Source organism: Gadus chalcogrammus, unplaced genomic scaffold, assembly GCF_026213295.1.
Source record: "Gadus chalcogrammus isolate NIFS_2021 unplaced genomic scaffold, NIFS_Gcha_1.0 GACHA025, whole genome shotgun sequence".
Taxonomy (NCBI): Eukaryota; Metazoa; Chordata; class Actinopteri; order Gadiformes; family Gadidae; genus Gadus; species Gadus chalcogrammus.
Genome location: NW_026613460.1, coordinates 35,223 through 54,962, shown reverse-complemented (window position 1 = coordinate 54,962; position 19,740 = coordinate 35,223). Strand labels below are relative to the sequence as shown.

General features: G+C 48.0%; 1 protein-coding gene and 1 long non-coding RNA gene across 4 annotated transcripts; one reads left to right on the top strand and one right to left on the bottom strand.

The window, feature by feature from the left end:
- Positions 1-4,452: 4,452 nt before the first annotated feature.
- On the bottom strand, positions 4,453-15,392 carry LOC130377950 (uncharacterized). The gene is made up of 3 exons (XR_008894424.1): positions 14,974-15,392; positions 14,403-14,467; positions 4,453-4,870 (listed from the first exon to the last, which is right to left on the bottom strand). It is a non-coding gene; the product is annotated as an uncharacterized LOC130377950 (long non-coding RNA).
- Positions 15,393-16,551: 1,159 nt separating this feature from the next.
- On the top strand, positions 16,552-19,449 carry cunh1orf53 (chromosome unknown C1orf53 homolog). Of its 3 annotated transcripts, XM_056584898.1 has the most exons (4): positions 16,570-17,031; positions 17,902-17,985; positions 18,077-18,178; positions 19,041-19,443. In XM_056584898.1, the coding sequence occupies exons 1-4, from the start codon at positions 16,807-16,809 to the stop codon at positions 19,110-19,112; spliced, it is 483 nt and encodes a 160-aa protein (XP_056440873.1). In that variant the 5' UTR covers positions 16,570-16,806; the 3' UTR covers positions 19,113-19,443. The 3 variants fall into 3 exon arrangements, with proteins under 3 accessions (XP_056440875.1, XP_056440873.1, XP_056440874.1); XM_056584900.1 differs by lacking the exon at positions 17,902-17,985 and having other exon boundaries at positions 16,552-17,031; positions 19,041-19,449; XM_056584899.1 differs by lacking the exon at positions 17,902-17,985 and having other exon boundaries at positions 16,571-17,031; positions 18,047-18,178.
- The last annotated feature ends 291 nt before the right edge of the window (positions 19,450-19,740 follow it).

Below are 19,740 nucleotides of genomic sequence, written 5' to 3'. Positions count from 1 at the left end.
CAGTTCCTCTCTCCTCCCTCCTCCCCCCTCCTCCCCCCTTCCTTGGCCGAGGGGTTAAACTGCTGCCCTCTCACCTTCCCTGGCAATGATTTCATTCACTCCGTTTTCACGTCTCACTCGTTCGCCGTGTCTGATCTCTCGCACGGATTCTCTTTTGCGCAGTGGATTAGCAACCCCCTCTCCCTCCTCCTCCTCCTCCTCCTCCTCTCTCCTCCACCTCCTCCACCACCACCACCACCACCCTCCCCTCTCTCCTGTATGCCTCCTGGACAAAAGCATTGTCTTAGCGCCTGGCCCATTCGGGCGCTAACACGAGGAAGCTAGAGCTACTTAGCATCCCAAACACAGCCATTGTGGGCACGGGGCTGGGGGGGGGGGGGGGGGGGGGTCCTCCGCTTCGGGGCCCCGTCTAGACTTTGAGCCGCGGCCGCTCGGAGGAACACAGGGAGAAAATCCCATCAGCCAGTGGAGTGAAAGTTAACTAAGGTGACCCGCTGTGAACCTGATGAAGACGTCAAGACAACATATGGCCGGGAAAACCGTCTATTGTCGGGACGGGGAGATGGGGTCCCCCCCCTAAAGGAGGCCGTGCGAGAGGAGGCGCGGGGAGGCCCCCGGGTTGGACCGAGGGATGAAGAGGGACCCCCACCGGGGGGGGGGGGGGGGGGGGGCGATGGGGGTCAGAACCTTAAAGAGAGAGATGACTGGTGGTCAGCGGTGCCCTTCTGGATCAGCAGCTCCAGTCTGGTTGGGGGGGGGGGGGGGCACAAGGCCCTGCGCACAATTAAAAGGGCTAAGCAGATTAGTGGGTGTCTTTCAAAGGCCAACCGAGAGAAAAACAGTCGCTTAGACATGGGTTCCTGCTCTGCTTTACTTCTACTTTTTTGCACGTGCACTCTCACATTGCGGAACCCCGCAAATGGCATTACATTTCATGCTGTATTAGCGAGCCAGGAACAGAGGGGACTACCTGACGACGATGATATGGTCGTTAAGTTGGTTAAGACTGATTGGTCACACCGTGGTGTTCAAGCGCTTTGGGGGGCTGCAGGCCACTAATTGTGGAAGTGATCCTAGGGGAAGGCGCTGTAGGGAACTAATAAGAGAAGTAGCACTTCACAGCTTCACTTCACGACACTGAATAGGACTTAGTTTAGAGTTGCACTTTAGTTCTTCTTTAGTTCTTCAGTTCTTAATTTTAAACGTAATATGTTAGGTGAGAGATTAGCTCATAAAGAGGAGTCATTTTCCAAATGAGACATCGTCACCACATCTCCGTTCTCTGACAGCAGAACCTTCTGCAACCAACGCAAGTCAAAAGTCAACAGCTAGTGAGGGGAAGCCTCTCTTTCCAAAGTAAAAAAATCAACAAGTTTCAGACACGTTGCAGGAAGCAGGCCTGGGTGGGGGGGGTTCCAAGGTTCCAAGTCCTGGCTGCTGCTGCTGCTACCGCTGCCTCTGAGCAAGGCACACAGCAACCTCACCCTCACCGGGAGACGAAGGAAGAGAACTCTGCATGGCGGCGGTACGACCCCATTAATGCTACATTAGCTCTTCCATCTTCCCCGCTATTCGAGGGCAGAGAGACTTTGCAAAAGACGAATTAAGCGGGCGCAGGGAGGGAGGGGGCGGAGTGAGCGTGGGGGGGGGGGGGGGGGGGGGAGAGAGAGAGAGAAAGAGAGAGCGAGAGAGAGCGACGTGAAAGAGATACCGTCTCCGGGCTAGTTGGGATGCAACCCAATTTCACAGCTTCACGAATGAGCGGCGCAGCAGCATATGGACGCGGGCGCGGTGACAGCCTCTGTGTATCACCACGTATCAACGCTGATGTTCCCAGTCAGCCTCCATACCGGTCCAACATCATGTCAAACACCGGCTCCGCATCACTGCACCCCCACCCACCCCCCCACCACACAACACGAGGCCGGGCCTGTTTGTCGGAATAGTCAGACCCGACTGGAGGCTATCAAAAAAAATAAAACATTATCTCCAGAGACTCCGATTCCCCTCCTGAAGCTCCTTCTTCCCGGCGTTCCTGCCCCAGTGCCTCCGCTGCCGCCGTAGCTGCAGTGCACAGCGCTCAGAGGCCTGGAATCCGTTTGGGGGGAGTGGACTAATCCCTTCTCTGAGATGCATCGTGGTTTTAAACCACAGCGGAGAGAGATTAAGACGGACTTAATGCCTCTTGGACAATAAGGCCCAGTGAGATATACTGCAGCAGTGAATAGGTAGATGGAGTAGTAGCGCTTCTGGTGCTCTGACCAGTGGCCACTCAGAGCGCTTTATATTATTGACTAACGTTCACCCATTGATGCACATATTCATTCTCACACCGACGGCGCTGTCGGCCACTCAGGGCGGACAGCCGTCTCGTCAGGGTGAGGTCGTCTCGCTCGGGGACACCTCCACACTCAGCTAGGAGCAGCATTGCCAGATTGGGCCAGATTTCCCGCCCAATCTGGCAACCCTGGCTGCAGCACGCTGCAGCCAGGGTTGCCAGATTGGGCGGGAAATCAGGCCTGATCTGGCAACACTGGCTAGGAGGAGCAAACAGGGATCAAACCGGCAACCATACGGTTACCAGCCAACCCGCTCTACCTCCTGAGCCACATGCCCCCCCCCTCCCCGTTTTTTACATTTTTGTAGGCGCTGTGCGTGCAGTCGAGGCGAGACCGGACGGACGGACGCAGCAGTGTTAACAGCAACAACTTAAGGCTAATGGTGATGAATGCATGGCTGGGTTGGTGGCCGGCTGCTTGAGGAAAAAAAAAAAAGCAAGCCGTTTCTTCAGGTAGTCACACGCTTGTCTCCATATGGCCGACCATCTGCCAGCGCCAGGAAAAAAAACACCTCGCAAAACACTGCAATTAAATAACTCTATTAATGAACTAATATGCATAAAAAGCAAAGTGAATCGTCTACATCGAGAGCGCTACTCGGTCGTTAGTGAAGCACGAGTTGACCTGTATACTCGGGGGTAAAAAAAGTACTCGCTTTTTATTGCCGGAGGACTGAGTACTCTTTACAAGTACTGTTTTGACCTACTTGTTGTGTGAGGAATTATGCATTTTATGGACTTACTCATTTATTCCAAAACAAATTATTAATGTTCCGATTTTGTATTTCTACCAAAAACAAAAAATTACTAGTTTTATCATTTTTATTTTTACTTTATTTTGATGGTCAAAGTTAATTCACACAAACTGGATCATCAGCCAACAGCTTCTAATTGAAGGATTAAAAAGATATTCTCAAAATTCTAAGGCCAATCACAAATATTTTTGCTGTTGATACTTTGACATCACAAGCACAAGCATGTTTATAGCTTTTCACTTTCTCCAAAGTACTGTTTTTAGTTTTTATTGACATTTGAATGGTTGTATAATTTATACAAAAAGAGAAATTACACTCATAATAATGTGCTAATCCAGTAATTGTGTATAATAATACACAATGACTAATTGGCTATTGATTACAATTATCACACTCTAATTAGCCTGTGCCAACACAATCATTAACAAACTTGACTTGTCCCACCTAAGACTTAATTATCCATTTGCGCACATTATATTCTCCATTATTTAACCCATATATGCATTCATAATTATCTCTAAAAGGTGCAGCCTATCACAGGCCCGCGTGCCCACCCCACCCACACGTATTAACGGTGCGATCAAACCCTAATTGGTTGAATCCGACACCACCAGTGTTCCCACTTCACCGGGTGGGGGGGGGGGGGTCATCTCCCATCCCGTATCAAAACCTCTCGAATCAAATCCCTCCCTTTTTGCCGCTCTCTCTCTGTGTAGTGCGTGTTGCGGCGGCGGCGGCACCGGTAGCCGTGACGACGGCGTGTATAACACGCCGGCTCCTCGAGGTGCCTGGGAGATCGATCTCAGTCAACGTCACGCGGCACGCACCCGGAGGCCCCCTCACCCCGCTGATGACAGAGTAAAGCCGCGCTGCAGGCAGCTACACGCCGCGCCACAGAGCTGTGATTTGAAGTTCACATGCGGAGGCTGACAGACAGACAGCCAGGCTCTCTGTCGGCCTGTCAGTCAGTCAGTCAGTCAGCCAGTCAATCAGCCAGTCAGTCCTATTCCGCAGGGATGCGAACGCAGTGTATCTGCTAAGAGGATGAAACATCAGCCTGTACCCAAACACGTTCACACAGACCTTGATTTAGAGAGCGTGTGTGTGTGTGTGTGTGTGTGTGTGTGTGTGTGTGTGTGTGTGTGTGTGTGTGTGTGTGTGTGTGTGTGTGTGTGTGTGTGTGTGTGTGTGTGTGTGTGTGTGTGTGTGTGTGTGTGAGAATACGACAGAAACCTGCACGGGTATTCAACTAAAGAATAAACCACATAGCCATATGGTTTCAGAGTCTTTGAAGGGGGAAAATATAGGTCTGATATCTGATGTTGAAAGATTTTAATCTTCAAATCTAGTACAGACTGTTGGTCTGCAGAACAGAGACAAACTTGCTTGCTTCAAAAAACAAATAATAATAATAATAATTTAATAATGAATATTTTTCTGAAATGTTATTTTACGGGACATGGTGTTGGGAATGGATTATTTTATTTGAATACTGTTCAAATACCAAAGGCAAAATTTATCCTGGGGATCAAGGCAGATCAAACCAGTATCCTCGACGTTGTGTACTGGTGAATCATAACTGCTGAGCCATCCTGTTATTAAGGTAAACAGAAGGACAATAGGCAGCATGAGCACAGCCATGGCCAGCCGATACCGCGCCTTCATTCTTAATCCGGAGACACACCCACTCAGCCAACAACTTCATTAGGAGGCTCAATATTAACCAAGTGACACTCTTTAAGCAGTGGCCTCCGATGGCAGTATAGGACAGGAGCGACTGTGAAACCCCACACACACACACACACACACACACACACACACACACACACACACACACACACACACACACACACACACACACACACACACACACACACACACACACACACACACACACACACATTATTTTATTTGGATCTACAAGCAAAACAAAGTTTTTTTTTTTGATCCAAACATTAATTAGAAGGTTTCAATCTGAAAACTAACCAGACACTGAATGTGCAAAATGCTTAAGCACGCAGAGGAGTAGAGATGAAATGATGATGGTTGAGCTGAGGTTAAAGCATTGCATTGCATACAATATGGCATTCAGGGATAGACAACACAACGTCTCTTCCAGATGTGGAGGCTGCCTATGGTCGCTGAGACTGAGCAGAGTTGTAGAACTCTTTTGGCATCAGCCTTTTGCAGTCCACCCATCTGCAAACCTCGGAGCACAACTTTGTGTACATGCCCCAGACTACCGAACACAAGTATGATTAATTGGCAGTTATATCCTAGAGCTGTGATACATTCTACCAATGGCTGGTATTTCATGAATTTGGATGTGAAGCAAGTGTCCATATACAGATCGAACGCACAGCCTATTTCAAAGATGGTAACTGATTTTCTGGCTTGGTTAATGAAAACAATGTCTGGGGTGTTTGGGATGTTACACAGTATGTTGTTATCAGTACAATTATGATCAAACCAGTTCAATTTCACAGTGCTGTGCTTATACATGTGTGTTGTTCTGTCCTGTACTTGTCTGAGTTCTTGTGAGACCAAGTCCACCAGACGGTCTTGTCTGGCGATGTACAGTCCTTTGTAAAAGCTACAGCCGTTTAGGATATGAGCAATTGTCTCTTTATTGTCTGGGGTGGGATGTAGGATGCAGTGTGGGTTGCGTTGTGACGGATACCAGATTGCCAGGTTGTATTTTGTTGGCAATACCTGTAAGCGGGCCTTAATGCAAAAGATAAGGACGTCCTCTCCAATGGTCGTGTTTGAGAGGATTGAGTGGGACACAGAGTGGTTGGCAAAGGGTAGCAGTGCCAGTTTGCCCTGCAGGCTTAAGCTAGTCCAATGCTGTGCACTCTCTTCTACTTTCATTCTTAGCATTGTGGCTCTCACTGTTTTGATTGACAGCTCGTGTTGCCCATCTTCCTGTTCAAAGGTCACGCATACATTGATGAGCGAGTACAGTGCAACAGGTGTACCATCGGGCCCCGCCGACTTCAGATTTATCCTTGAGCACAGGTCATTGAGATCCATCCAGTCTGACCGCACACCGAAGCCTGCAGTTTTGATGTCCAGTTTTCCATTATCTTTTATTTTGAATCCGAGGAATTGCCGCCCATTCTCTTTCGCAGGTGGGATTTTGCGTCGCTGCATATGCAGGAGGAGTGATTCACGGGCCACACACACACACACACACACACACACACACACACACACACACACACCCTGACCGAACGCTCCAGCGAGCCTGTCGGGTCTGGTTTGCCGCGGCGCTTTCATTAACCACAGGCAGCTCTCAGAAGTCAGCGTTGACAACGCGTACTACGGGGTGAGCGTTTCCCCTCTCCGCGTGAGGCTTCTCCTCGCACTCACGTAGCGTCTCACCGAGAAGGGGGGCGGGGGGGGGGGGGGGTTAGAAGGCCAACAGGTGATTTAGAGAAGTGAATAACGAAACACACAGGACGGCTTTAAGCCGCCCTAACAGACTACCTCTTTACGCGAGGTGGAACGCCTTGAGGTAAATATTACAACAAAGTAAAAAACAATGGGGGGGGCACGGAGAGATGAATGGGATGGAGGGGAGGGGGAGAGGGGAGGGAGTTAACTTGTGTCAAACACTCACTGAGCACGCTAAGCCCCTCTGGGCCAATTAGAGGCGAGCATGAATCACGCACGTCGGCCTGCATGATAACAAAAGACGCCGGGGAGGGAATCACGTGACTCGTGATGACATATACTACGGCAACCCCCGACGTTCAAAAATAAACCAGGAAGGAACCGTTTGACCTATTTCTCCCCCCCCCATCCCCCCCCCCACCCCCCCGCAGACTTGAAGAAATGGCCCAGATCCTAAATGGATGACTAGGAGGGCCAGTGTTTGCTTGGAGATGGCATCATATTCCCGATTTGCACACAGGGTGTCAGGGGGACGGGGCTGTGCAGTGGAGCCCCGGGGCACGGCCGAGGACATGGGGGTAACACGGGGAGGCTGGGATGACCGACAGGCGGCTGTCCACCAGCGCACCGGGGTAGCCTTGGCCCAGACATTCCTATCGAGTTTTGTTGTGGTCAAACCTGGCCCCCGAACGGAGAGGAGATCTCTCAGACAGGGCAGAGACACAACGAATAGGAAGGGGGAGAGCCATGGTTTGCCGTAACACGGCATTGCTTGGTTTTAAATGCCCCTGAAATGTGACCAAGCATTCACTTCAGGCAATGCAAATAAATATTACATAAAGCAAGCGACAAAATTATAAAAATGTGTTGCTTTGCTGCATCCATCCAGCCTACCTATATTCAGCCTGTTCTTAACACCCTTATATTTAAACACCCAGTTATCATAAAGCGGTTAACCACCATGACTGTAAACATATTTCTCACAAACACTCTGATTACAGACTTGGGCAGATTACCAGCAGCACAGCTATGATGAACCGGAATTAAGATAATCCTGTTCGTTTGCGAGCAGCTAAACTAGGCCACATTGGCATTACATCCACGAGAGCCAGCCAATCATTGTTCTTTTCCCCCTCAGATGTGGGTTGTGTGTGTGTGTGTGTGTGTGTGTGTGTGTGTGTGTGTGTGTGTGTGTGTGTGTGTGTGTGTGTGTGTGTGTGTGTGTGTGTGTGTGTGTGTGTGTGTGTGTGTGTGTGTGTGTGTGCGTGCGTGCGTGTGTGCACCATCTGCTGTGCTGACCTGTTACATTGCGGTCATTCCCTTCTCATCTACAAACGGCAGGCGACCATCGAGGAGTGCCTCAGCTCCTTGATGACTCAGGTGTTCTGCTTTGTTCTCCCAGTTAACAGGTAGAGCCACTGGGCGGTCGACACCAGCTGAAACCCGGGCCTCTCTATCTCTCTCTCTCTGGTGGTTGTTCTGAACACGTCACCGCCACTCGACGCGTGAACACGTAAGACAAGGAGCCAGCAGCAACACAGCGATGAGAAGCCCAGGGACGAATATTAGAAATCTCACACTTTCTTTCGCGCTTTCCAACACACACACACTCACAAACAGTACCTAAACACTTTCACACACACACCCTGATTTAGGTTTGTGTGAGGGGTGTGGATGAATACTAATTTCTTCTGCACTTTCCAACGCACACACACACACACACCAACAAACACACACAATTAACAAAAACATTTTTTTGAGTAAGCTTGACATTAAATCATTGACCGGATCCCTCAGAGGGGTCTAAAACCTGTCTGTGGCGTCACTGCCACGGCCCCTGGGCCGGGCAGCCCTCCCAGCATTCTGTCACACACACACACACACACACACACACGCACACACTATATAGTCAAACATGTACCTTCTGGCGCAACACGGGCGAGGGGGGTTGCCTCTGGAGTCTCAGCGCTGTGTCAGCTACAGGGAGAGCATTGCTAGCAACCCGGCGCAGTATGTCATCACATGCCACACACACACACACACACACATCAGCATATTCTCTCCCCCGCGTCCCACCCTCTCTCCCCCCCTCACTTTCCGTCTCTGCCTACAGTCTGTCCAACCGCCCTGGTTTTGTAGCGGGTAGCACTTGGGTTTTGCATTGAAAATAAGGTGGTGTGTGTGTGTGTGTGTGTGTGTGTGTGTGTGTGTGTGTGTGTGTGTGTGTGTGTGTGTGTGTGTGTGTGTGTGTGTGTGTGTGTGTGTGTGTGTGTGTGTGTCCGACAAAGTAGGGCCAATGTCCGGTGCACTTGTTTGCATTCTCTCTTTTTCCATAAGGACTGTTGTCCCCAACGCAGCCGCTGTTAAACAAAACTTGTGTCACACCAGCTCTTTGCTTGGCCTAGCTCATCTCTGCCTAAGAGGTTCACATTCAATTTGGTTCTGAGATTTTTTGTTCCACTATTATGATGATGTTATTCGAATCGTTTTTGAAAGACCCCAGGCTGGAAGTTATCTCTGGCCTCATTTAAATCATAACCACACAAACAAATATAAATAATAAATAAATATATAACAAATATGGAGGTGAACAACACATTTTTCTCATTAAGGCTTGTGGTTGACCCATGAATCAACTCCAGCGGCATTCATTTCCCAAGCACGTTTTGGCTCACCATGTTCCGCCGAAGAAGAAAGAATATCTATGGAATATAATATCATTAGTCTGAATGAGAAACTTTGGGCTGAGATTTTGCTTGATCGAATCCTTTCAAGTGTGGTTTGGAGTAATGGAGGTCAATAATTGAAACAAGTGTGCGCTGCTAGATGTTATGCAGATAATGAACGCTCAAAAAGCTCTTCAAAAAGGCAAATACTACAGTCTACCCTGCAGTTTAAAATATTGACAAAAGAAAACCGTGGTACACAGAGATAACCGCCAGCTCTCCGGATAAGACATTAACCCGATAACCTGAAGAGTAGACGCGAAGCGACGGCCGCTATAGGTTGACCTGCTGGTCAAACATCATACTGTAAACATCCACCGTGCCCTTAAAGCAGGAAGGGACATCTGAAAGTTCACTGACACTGTGGTCTTCAGCAGCCAGAGGCTGGGAGGTTGGGAGACTTCCTCTATTCAGTTTTACAGAAACCGAGAAGCAGAAGAAAAAAAAAAACGGTAAGGAAGTGTTGTGGTCTTTGTGAGAGAGCCAATTTAGATAAGTCGAACGGGCGAGACAGCGAGGAAGGGTGGGGAGAGAGAGAGAGAGCGAGAAGTGAGACCCTGAGACTCTCCCCGGGGTGTGAACAGAGGACGCTGGCCTCTCTAATGACCAATCAACACTCTCCTGGCTGCCATGGCATCTGCTGGTCTCCCAAAGGCTCCCCCGCTTGACTACGAGTCCGTCATGACCTCGCCGCGTCGCCGGCAGCCAATCAGAACGCAGGACCGGGCAACACGAGAGGTCAGGGCGCCGTTCTGACATTTTAGCTGAATGCCAGCGTTCAGCCGCGGCTAAGAGTTGTACTACGCGGTCGTTTTGCTCGGCAAAGGGTGCGAGTGGAAAAAAGGCGGCAATCCGAAAAAAAAATTTTTAAAAAAAAGAATGGCGGTGGAATCTGTGAAATTGGAGTATCACAGAGGTGCTGGAGGCGGCTGCAGCAGCAAGAGGAGAGGGATTGATAACTAGCTAGCTAGCTAGCGGGGGGGGGTGACACCGAGACCTCCAGGTCTCTGCCAGAACGCTCCCCGGGAAACAGAACAAGAGTTGCTTTTTGTAATTGGTGCAGGGGAAGTTAAAGGGCTCCGTGAACGCGAAAGGCAGGAGACGTGTGCTCCGGAGTTTCGCTCTCTTGTTTCCATTCTGCACATTTCTGTACCGAGGGCGCCATGGCCGATCCACGCGCGGCAACAGTCCTCCTAATCAACCCCTCAGCCATCCATTCCCACACTAGTGAAGGCTCGTCAGCGGGCATTAACGGAAACAATAAACATGCCAATAGTCCCACAAAAAACATGACATACGCTCAATGGTATATAGAACTGTGCCTCCAATGGCACAAGCGGAAGATCAAAGTCAGGATCCCATCATTGACAAATACTTTAACAGCAAATCATTCCCCGCAATAGCAGCGGGAAATCAGTCGTACAATTGATGATGCTGCTGCTGATCTTTCCTACTTTGTGGTCGCGTTAGCGGGCGCAGTCTGGCCGGAGGGAGCGGGAGTGGGGGGCCAGGTAGCATCTGTCCCCCACCTCCTGCCTTGGCAGCCTGGGCCGTCATCTGCTAGCTTTGGCAGCCTCTTGGAAGCACATCAATATGGCTCTATGTAGCCGCCGCGGCTAGGCGCTAGCATGCCAGTCACGCTTCCAGGCAGCTCTCTCTCGACGCCTGAGCATCCACCGTGCGTCAGGCCCACTGAGCCAAGGCGCGCTGGGGATGAACACAGAGACCGGGTCCCCATTGGCCCCGGTTGGAAGGCGAGGTGCCAGTGTTTCTCATCTCTCCCGTACGGCTATATTTAAATTCCTGGGAGGCAAACGTCGCTATTTCGGTCGCAGGTCTTACTTTGCATTCACACTTTTGGTTTTTGCTGTTGTTGTGTTTTGGTGGTGAGGTGATTCGGGATTAATGGGGGGAGTCGAGGATTTAGTGGGCAGTTAACTGATGAATTGGCCAGCGAATTGACCAGTGAATGCAACCACACATTACACAGAATCTTTGTCTTAACCATGGGAAACATTTAACAAATCCACCCGACAAGTTATCAACTCAACCTTCCAGGAACTACACGAAAGGCAAAGTATTCAAATTAAATTGCATCTGTAAAATTACAGTCCTCGCTGAACTACAATTAGCGAGGATATTGTCTGGTTCTGAAGGCCTGTAAGTCAGACTTGAACTTTGTTCTGACAGCTTACAGAAGGTAGAAAGACAAAGACACACAAATGCTTTGGGGGTTATACCAGACCCTGTGGTGTAGCTTAGTATGCAGCTAACTTAAGAAGGCCCATTAAGTGAATGAGTAGTAGTAGATTAGTACATTTTCTAGCCTTAATGCTACAAAATATGTAGCATTGGATGAATAACTAAATGCAGCTTGCTCTTAGCATTAGCTCATACAACCTTAGAAAAAAGGAAACGTGAAAGCATTATATAGTTTGTCGATTCCCTAGAATATTGACTTACGTTTTCATAAGAGTGATTGCACCACTGTGAGGAAATTAATGCATTAGCTAATTGTTTGTGGCTGGGACAGGAAAGAGCCTATTCCTGCTGGCAGTTTCCATATGACCGAGACACCCCCCGTTCGCATGTACATGAGCCACTGATCGCCAGTCTTTTCTTTACACGCAGGATTTGAGTGGGGGTGGAGAAACCACCAGTGTCAAGACAAAGCAAGAAAATAAACCTGCATCCTCATCATTGCTGCCGCCACGCAAAAGTAGCTTCCTTGTTGCTCAACACATGCATCCTAAAGTACTGAAGGCAAGTCTATACCTTGTAGTGTCATTCAACTGACTGACAACACTTTAAGAACGTGGATTGTGCTTGCTCATAAAACTATAGCACAACAGTGAGCAAGCAACACAAATTAAACAACTTTGTTCTGGTTTGTGACAAAGAGTACGCCAAAAATTCAAGTGCATTGCACTCACTATTCCATAGCGCAAGTGTTTGTGTGAATTGTACCCACTTATTAGTCACAATCTGTGTCAATAGATTGTCCGATTAGCAGAGGAGTAGATTTTAAGCATCTTAAGGCGTGAAACTTCCTGATAACACACCGGGCATGTAAGTGCTAGGTTTCATATCACACAGAGAGGATGTGGTTTGAAGTCAGACTAGTATGGGTCCCGTAAAAACTCTAACCAGAAACTGTTCAACATTAAAGAAAATCGACACAGAACGATAGTCGGTTGAAAACTACACCATAACAGGAACCAAACAACAATTACCAAGAGGTATAGAACTTGCATCTCCTGCCTTTTATGGAGATATGAGAAATTTGAGCAAGCTCAAACCTTGTCCCACTTCTCTTAATGCCTTTAACGCTGTAAAATGTGTTGCCATGGCGACTTAAATATAGCCAGTGTCGGTTGCATTACTCTACACTGTTGTTTTCTTGCGTCTGCAGAGCAGTGGGAAGAATACTCCTGAATGTATACTTCTATTCTTTGGTTGGATGCCCTCATCTTGGCCAGAGAGAGATGCATCTCTGGTTGGAGTTGATTGTGGAGGCTTCAGAGCCCTGAATCAAATCCATTGTCCGATTACCGTGTGCAGTAGCTCTGCAATGAACACTGTTCCAAACACCACTTTGCAGAAGTGAGACAAAGTGAGGACTCCATGTCTGAGAAAGGCAGTATTCATGCTTGAGCATTCCTGCATCTCGAAATTCAGAAACCGTTTATCAAGTTCAAATGTATAACCGAAGTCCTTGCAGGACTGTTTCAGCATGATTGGTAGCAGGTCATTCAACAAACTATTGCCAAAGTCAATGTTAGACATAAAAAACACAATATTGATAGTACAGTTATCAATCTATCAAAACCATGAACCATAAAAACACACAGGCCCAAATCAAGTGACATTCTAGAAATCACAACCACTTGCCAAACCGGAAAGGTATCCAACGAGGATTAAGTATGTGGCAGTATGGGGCCTGTTATATCCAATCAGGATTTAGTAGGCGGCAGTATGGGGCCCGTTCTATTCAATCAGGATTTAGTATTTGGCAGTATGGGGCATGTTCTATCCAATGAAGGCTGCTCTGTTTGACATGGGCGTGTGGGTTTAGCCCGCCAAGGAGCGACGCCCAAAAGATCACAGGTCCGGATGCGAGGCGGACCCCGGATCACACGCTCTTAAACCTTATCTCGAGTCTCATCTCAAACTACTTCCAAGGAGAACTTTCCCTCAGTCGACTTCCACTCAGCAGCTGAGCCAGTAAGCCCTCCACTGAAAGGCCCTCGAACCTCAGACCAGCCCTGGGAGCCAGGGGTGAAACACTGCTCCAACGTGGTGCTTTACTGCGGCGAGTCCCTGGAGACTCACCTGTACTTAACTGTGTTTATGTTCCCATGCTGGTAAAAGACGGATATGCTGTTGTAATGTCTCGGCTACATTAACATTCAGGGCGTTTAGCAGACGATTTTATCCAAAGCGACTTACAATAAATACATTTGTCAGAAGAGAGTGAAGAAAACAATATAATCGCTGTCGGTACAGTAAGGAGTGCCAAGCACTAACAATCGCTAGGTTAACCCATTCCCCGTATACAACCAAAAGATAGCTAGGGTAAGATGCTGTACTATTTTTAAGTGCAATGATGTACAACATAGAATAAGTGCATACATTAAGTGCCAGGACGTACAACATACAATAAGTGTGTACATTAAGTGCCAGGACGTAGAACAAACAATAATTGCATAAGAGGGGTTTGGGGGGGGGGGGTGCAGTCAGCGACTGGTCAGCGAGGAGACCGGCCAGTAGGGAAGAATAGCCTAAAACCATCCCCTTGTATTCTACGTTACACAGAGCACTGCCTGGGCCTGTTGTCAGGTTTCTGCACGGGTTAGCCGGAGAACGCAGGACAAACAACAGACATAATGAGGGCCCTCAGTGTGCTCTGCCCTGACTCAGACCAACATGTGATGAAGTGTAGGCTCTCTGGCCCGGGAGATGTGGCCTAAAGTACCTCTGTTAGGTCTAAAACAATAGTTATTGATGCTCTACGTCAATCAGTGTCTGGAACGCATGATAACTAACCCACATAACATAGTTAAGCCATGCATCTCAAAAACCGACGGATTAACATGACAATGCTATTTGAAAACGTACGTTAATACGCAGACATTATTGTAACATTCAAACGCAAAGATAAAAAAAAGAGTAAATAAGGACACCTACCTTCATTTGCAGATTTGGGGCAGGCCACCTGTAGAACTAAATCAAAGGTTCGTTCAGGGTTCTCTCTGAAACAGAAGAACAGAACACAGCGTTAAGAGGGTTATCACACAGAGGGACAATAATTGAAACAGCTGGGAATGCACATAGTTGGACGTGAATCAATGTATCACATTGACCGATACATGATGCCACTCGGAGTGTAATTGTTGGGCCACACAGTCGGTATTGCACATTGGGTCAGGCGTTAGCATTGTCAGAGGGTGAACAATCAATGATCACATGACTATCGAGAAGGGAGAGGAGACTCGGTGCCAAAGGCAACGTGTTCGCTCTCCGCGGTGGACCAGCAGGACGTGTTAACGTGTGGTCAGCTAACGCGAGACAGCCCAGCAGGCTGACCTAAATGCGGCCAGCTGGCCTGCCTGCTTACTTACTCCACCCGGTGAGGATGGATCAAATTACACCACACATTCCTCCGCATCTCGGACCTTCCACCGGGTCACGACACCACCTCTGACCGCGTCAGGCACCTCCGATCTAGGTTAAAACGCACAAAAAAGTCGTGCCTTACTTTATTCTGCTGTCCATGGCTCACAACATTGCGACAGCACAGGCTGTCTGCAGCTCTCTGGGCTTCCCGGGGACGGATCTATCCTCGCGTTCCGCTCCTCCGTGATCGGTGGCGTCTATGTGGTACCGTTGGAAAACGGCGACATCACTCAAGGGTGAATCTCTGGGTGCCTTTGGCGTGCTGCTGCTGCTGCTGCTGCTGCTGCTGCTGCCGTGGCGTTGAGGAAGCCCGTGTCGGCCAACACGGCGTCGGTGTTTCCCACAACAAACCCCACTCCAGGAAGTGCTGTCAGAGATTAGTGACGTCAGCTCGTCGGACGCGCACCTTACACCGTGACGTCACCCGTTTTTTCGCAACACACTATGCTTTTAAGGTGTAGATTAAACTTAATCTCGATTCGAAATTTGTATACCGAGGCGTTCTACAGTTTTTTTTCTGAATTAGGCTATATACAGTATTGGCATATTAATACAGTCGCTATACGTACAGCTCAATACACATTAATACATGGATTGGTTTCACGAGGTGTGGGGTTGTCCCGTGGTGATTGTAACCATGCGCTCGTCTCCGGAGAGCCTGTCTGGATCACAGCCAGCTCACCAGCCTGATATGAAGTTAATTACGCAGCAGAAGAAGACTGCGACATGCTGTTTCAGACACCCGTATGCAAGGCTACACCTGCTGCCCCTTATCATACAAGAGATAACATAGTTAGAGACAGATGAATACAGATAAATACAGATAGATATATAGACAGATAAATAGATAGACAGACAGACAGACAGCTAGAGAGAGAGAGAGAGAGAGAGAGAGAGAGAGAGAGAGAGAGAGAGAGAGAGAGAGAGAGAGAGAGAGAGAGAGAGAGAGAGAGAGAGAGAGAGAGAGACAGACAGACAGACAGACAGACAGACAGACAGACAGACAGACAGACAGACAGACAGACAGACAGACAGACAGACAGACAGACAGACAGACAGACAGACAGATATCCACCTTCTTAAGTGTATGTTGACTATGATTGTAGAATCGGTTTGAGGGTGAAATGACCCCATGATGTCAGGCTAAGACACTTGTCAGCCTTCATTAGCCTGAGCTCCGACTCTGCACATTGTCAGAGAGGTGGCCTTCAGCAGCAGATAACCTTGAGAACCATCTTCAACGTCCCCTCATTAACCCTGTGGTGTCATTACAAACCTCACACTGAATCACTGCTCAATCGGTGTTGGGTGGATGCAGGTCCATTCTTTAAACCCGTCAGGGCGCATGTTGTGAACATGTTATGTACATGCATGTTGTAAAGTATATTTTATACAATAGAATAAACAAGTGATATCAAGTTTAAGTGTTGGTGGATGGTGGAGGTTTCACAGTGTATTATGATTACCAATGTGATGTGTGTTATCTTTTGTTATAAGGTTATATCTAATATGTATATAATATAAACATATAATAAGAAAATGTATAATTTTAAAGCAATAATGTACATCATCCTCGATGATCTATCATGTAATAACCCAGTAGTGCAGTTTCTGGGTCTGACCAGAAGAGGCGCTGCGTGGATGAGTGGTCCGGTTCTCCAGTCGGTCACATGTCTGGCGACCAGCACGGAGGAAGTGGTCACGAACACACACAACAGGCTGTGTTGATGCAGTCTTCCCATGCCTTAAGACAGCGTTATAACACAGTCTACGTGACTGTTGTTGTTCAATGTCGTTCCCTTTTCCCCCTCTTTTCCTTCCTCCCAGTCGATCTTTTTAAACTATGGCGGGCGCTTTGCGCGTAAGAAGCCACTCCAAAAAGACGTGAGCTTTGGCACATCTTGACGCATAGGAGATGAGTCCCTTTAACGTGTTGTGTAAAAGCTGCCAGGGCAGGATTTTGGTTATCAGTCTGACCCGTAGCCGAAATGATCTTAAAAGGTTTTTAACGATGTCAAGACAAACTCTGCGTGATACAAACACGAAAGGCGAAATGAAGAATGAAGCTGCAGGTAGTGTCGCCAAAACGCTCACAGATGAAGAATATGCCATTCACAAAGCGCATAGAGAGGCATGTGAGGTAAGATGAATGCAATATGTGTCCCAACCTATAGCCTACATGTTAACACATCAACCACCAGTAGTCGTTTTATAGAAACATCTACAACGTTATGCTACCAAACTATAAAGAGTCCATCTGCCCGCTTTACTATTCCCTGATCAATGTTTTCTAGTGTACAAGTTCGCCAACACCAGCATTCAACTTCACCTACTGACTTCCCGGAGCTCCTCTGCTGAAGCGGTTGTTGTGGCTCTTTCATAGTGTCATTCAGCACGCCTGCGGCTCTATCTGTATTAAATATTGTATTCGGGGCTGCTGGATAAAGTTGTAGCAACTTGGCCGTGACCTGCAGTGCGCAGTAATGCCTGGGTGGGAAAAGCACAACACAAGGGTCGGCCTTAGAGATGCCACTCTCACTATGCAGCCCTGCGATGGCATCTGAAATGACAGGCCATGTCACCAGAATGCCCGGGGCCGTTCTCCCTTTGTGGCCTGTCAGAGCTCACCAACTAGTGGGCTTCTAGTTTGAAACAGACTGGGAGATGACGTTTTCTAACTTCCAAAGGAATGGTTGAGGAGTTCGGGGCTTTTTGCTTGCATAAAGTGTTTGTGTGAATCTGTGCAAAATGAACGCTTCCAATAGCATGGCAATGCTTATTATTTGCCTGGTAAGATCTTCTGGTCGGTGGGTTTGTTTTTCTTAAGGTGGTGGCCGTGGGGGTGTTACAGGCGCACACACACACACACACACACACACACACACAGCGAGAACATACATCTTACCTGTTCCAAAGGCGTTAATCACTCGTAGGTACAAGACGATCACTAAAAGGATCTGGGCTTAATGAAAATAATGACTCCATGAAAATAATTTATTGGCTCCCTAAGATCTCTGCTGGTTCCTACATCTGTTTCCCAGTAAAGAGGTCACCCATTTATACCTTCTCCCTGACCCCCGGCAATCTGTTTTGGGTGAGCGCGAGTATGTGCTTGTGCATTGTTTATGTGTGTGTGTGTGTGTGTGTGTGTGGAGGTGCTGAATCGGGGTCTCCATTGTGTTCAGGCGGAGCAGCAGCTGTACCGCGACCCCTCCACCGGGTACAAGGTCTTCACCGAGCACGCTCACCTCCGGAGAGGGACGTGCTGTGGGAGCGCGTGCAGACACGTGGGTGGTGTTTTGCGCTCTCCTTTCATTCCGCCGGGGCTCCTGGCTCCGCACACGTTCTCTCGGAGGCGTCTGCTGTCGTGTGTGTGGCTGCGTCTGGTCCTTTCTGTGTCGTGGTTGCCGGTTCGGAGCTGTTCTCTCAGACTTAAGTCGCGGCCCCTTTTTAGAATTAACATCAATGATGCAGCGGAAAGGTGGAGGCTCGCTTGATTCAATTGTTCTGCTGAAATTAAAACTGTGTGTGCGTGTGTGTGTGTGTGTGTGTGTGTGTGTGTGTGTGTGTGTGTGTGTGTGTGTGTGTGTGTGTGTGTGTGTGTGTGTGTGATGTGTGTGTGTGTGTGTGTGTGTGTGTGTGTGGCTTAACTTTGTCCTTTCTGTCCTATACCACGTCCCTTTTTACATTTACCATATTTGATACAATGAAAAGGTTATGGCACACCTAATTCTATGTTTCTGCTGAAATTAAAACAGCAGAAAGCGCATTTGTGTTTTTTCCAAAATGAGGGCTGTTTGTTTGGCCAACGGAGTCTAACCTGTGCTGCCCTAAATTGTTGTTCGGAAACGCATTTTAAACAAGTCTAAGAGTTATTAGTGTGTACTGCCACCCCATGCAGTTTTGGGGGTTACTCCGAATTACAGCATTTATGTTTGCACTGAATCTCACACTTTCTACTGCAACAACGTAATGAAAATTACAACACATAAAAACTTACCAAAAGTATGAACAGCTTCGAAGCGAATGTTTGTGTGATATAACATTAGCACTTTAAATTGAGATAAAGCGTGTGTTCCTCCTTCCACGTTTGAACCCCTGGAACCACCCCTTTAATCTGACCTTTAAATATTGATCTCCCTCCTGTAGTGTCCGTACGGCCAGACGAACGTGAAGGACCCGGCTCTGAAGAAGCGCTTCAACTCTGTGTTCTACGTGTAGGCCCCTCAGCCCAGCGCCTGAGGTGCTCAGCGAGACGCCTGTTTTGAATGCGCCGTGGCTTTCTTTGGCGCGTTGTTATTTTGGACCGCTCTCACAGTCATTTTTTCAACTCGCATACTAAATGATGAAATGTGGAGGGGTGTCTGTGCAATGTGCTTTTTTTTTGGGGGGGGGGTATTTTTCGCGATGAATCCCAACTATTTCTCCGGATGTATTTCATATTCTCTCACCACCTGACTGGGAGTGTTTTTTTTTTTTCTATTTTGAATATCTGTTGGTGATTCTTTTTTTGTGTGTGTTATGTGAAAATGAAAATGAATTCAATGAATAAAAAAACGTTTTAAAGTATTTACTTGTGTGTCGTATTTAGTTCATCGGGTTTTATTTGCACTACTTAGCCGTTAGTTTGTGGAGGAGCAGCAGGCTGCTTCAGAAAGAATCCAACGAATAACTATTCTCCCTCCAGCTAAACGCCATATAGGCGCTCTGACTGCAGATACCAAGACGTTCCGCCTTCTCCCAAACGACAAACGCAGGAATATTAGCATCATTTACAGCTCTGCTGCTCCAGTGGTGGATATACCTCTGACTGATGCGCTGAGCCGTTTATAAATAGGCGGGGGGCCAA